General features: G+C 38.5%; 1 protein-coding gene across 1 annotated transcript; it reads left to right on the top strand.

Annotated features, from left to right (window-relative positions):
• Nucleotides 1-1088, top strand: LOC108733655. Its single transcript, XM_018464906.1, has 5 exons — nucleotides 1-85; nucleotides 197-304; nucleotides 361-450; nucleotides 516-841; nucleotides 903-1088. Exons 2-5 carry the CDS (start codon nucleotides 260-262, stop codon nucleotides 1039-1041), a joined length of 600 nt encoding a protein of 199 aa, XP_018320408.1. The 5' UTR covers nucleotides 1-85; nucleotides 197-259; the 3' UTR covers nucleotides 1042-1088.
• The last annotated feature ends 207 nt before the right edge of the window (nucleotides 1089-1295 follow it).

Genomic DNA, 1295 nt, shown 5'->3' with positions numbered 1-1295 from the left:
ATATTTTTGTTTTTGATATCATCTTCAATACAACTTTTGGTAGCGGAGCCTCCAGTAAATTCGTATTTGCCGCCATCAAACCAGAGTAAGTTGTTTTCTTAATTACATTAAATTAACTCTGTGTATAATTATGGAGAAGTAACCACCCTCTTGGAATAACAGCATTATTCCTTTATAGTATGTTCTCATTCTTTAGGAAATGGACAAAATGGTCACGGAAATGGTAACGGTGGTTTTGGTGGTCCACCTGGCTTAGAATATGGTGCTCCAAATAACCAGGGAAACGGAAATGGTTACGATTCAGGTAAATCAAACTTTTTTATTATATTCATTTTATTTCATATTTTACACCCCTGACAGGAATCGGAGGAGGAAATGGTGGACCTCCTAGTTCATCATATGGAGCCCCATCAAATGGAAGAAGAAATAATGGAAATGGTAATCATGGAGGTAAAGATATTAAACAAGTTATCATTTTTTCAAAATATTAGGATTTTATCTATTTTCCTCTAAAGGGGCGCCTTCATCTACCTACGGAGAACCTGGAAGAGGGCAAAATGGTAATGGTAATGGTAATGGCAATGGCAATGGAGGAGGAAGAGTGCCAGGAGCTACTTACGGAGCTCCTAATGGCGGTCAAAATGGTGTCAGTGGACTGTATGGTGCACCACGAAATGGTAACGGAGGCAATGGTTTTCATGGTAGCTCGAATGGCTTTAATGGTGGTACACCAAGTTCAACTTATGGATCACCTTCCAATGGAAATGGAGGAAATGGAAGACCTTCTCAATCCTACGGGCCACCAGGTCAAAATGGAAACGGTGGGGGATATGGAGAAGAAGTAATAATATTACAAATGAAAAATTAACGTGCTAGCAGTATGTATAAATCGATCATTTTAGGAACCAGCAAAATACGAGTTTTCTTATGAAGTTAATGATCCAGAAAGTGGTGCTCAATTCGGTCACAGTGAATCAAGGGATGGTGACGTTGCAACTGGTGAATATAATGTGTTGTTACCAGATGGTCGAAAACAGATAGTCACTTATACGGCAGATAACGATGGGTATAAACCCGAAATAACTTACGAAGGTAAAAACAATAATAATAATAATAATTTCGACAAAATACAGACCACTTCGAATTATTTTATTCGATTATGGTAACGTGCCTATCACGTTGAGGTTAGCTACGCCGGGATTCGTTTCAGCAAGTAGATATCCATATATTTAAATGGACCTTGTTGGAGCATACGTAATCCTAAAATGTAGCATCGTACTACAGATGGCGTTTAC

This window comes from Agrilus planipennis, unplaced genomic scaffold (assembly GCF_000699045.2).
Source record: "Agrilus planipennis isolate EAB-ADULT unplaced genomic scaffold, Apla_2.0 scaffold32, whole genome shotgun sequence".
In the NCBI taxonomy this organism is placed as follows: Eukaryota; Metazoa; Arthropoda; class Insecta; order Coleoptera; family Buprestidae; genus Agrilus; species Agrilus planipennis.
Note: the sequence above shows the minus strand (reverse complement) of the source record. Positions and strands in the feature narration are given on the sequence as shown.

Bases quoted from the DNA above. Each gene is read 5' to 3' on its own strand.
- LOC108733655 (XM_018464906.1), top strand. From the start codon at position 260: ATGGTGCTCCAAATAACCAGGGAAACGGAAATGGTTACGATTCAG. The intron at 305-360 runs GTAAATCAAACT...CACCCCTGACAG, and splicing joins CGGAAATGGTTACGATTCAG to GAATCGGAGGAGGAAATGGT. The intron at 842-902 runs GTAATAATATTA...CGATCATTTTAG, and splicing joins GTGGGGGATATGGAGAAGAA to GAACCAGCAAAATACGAGTT.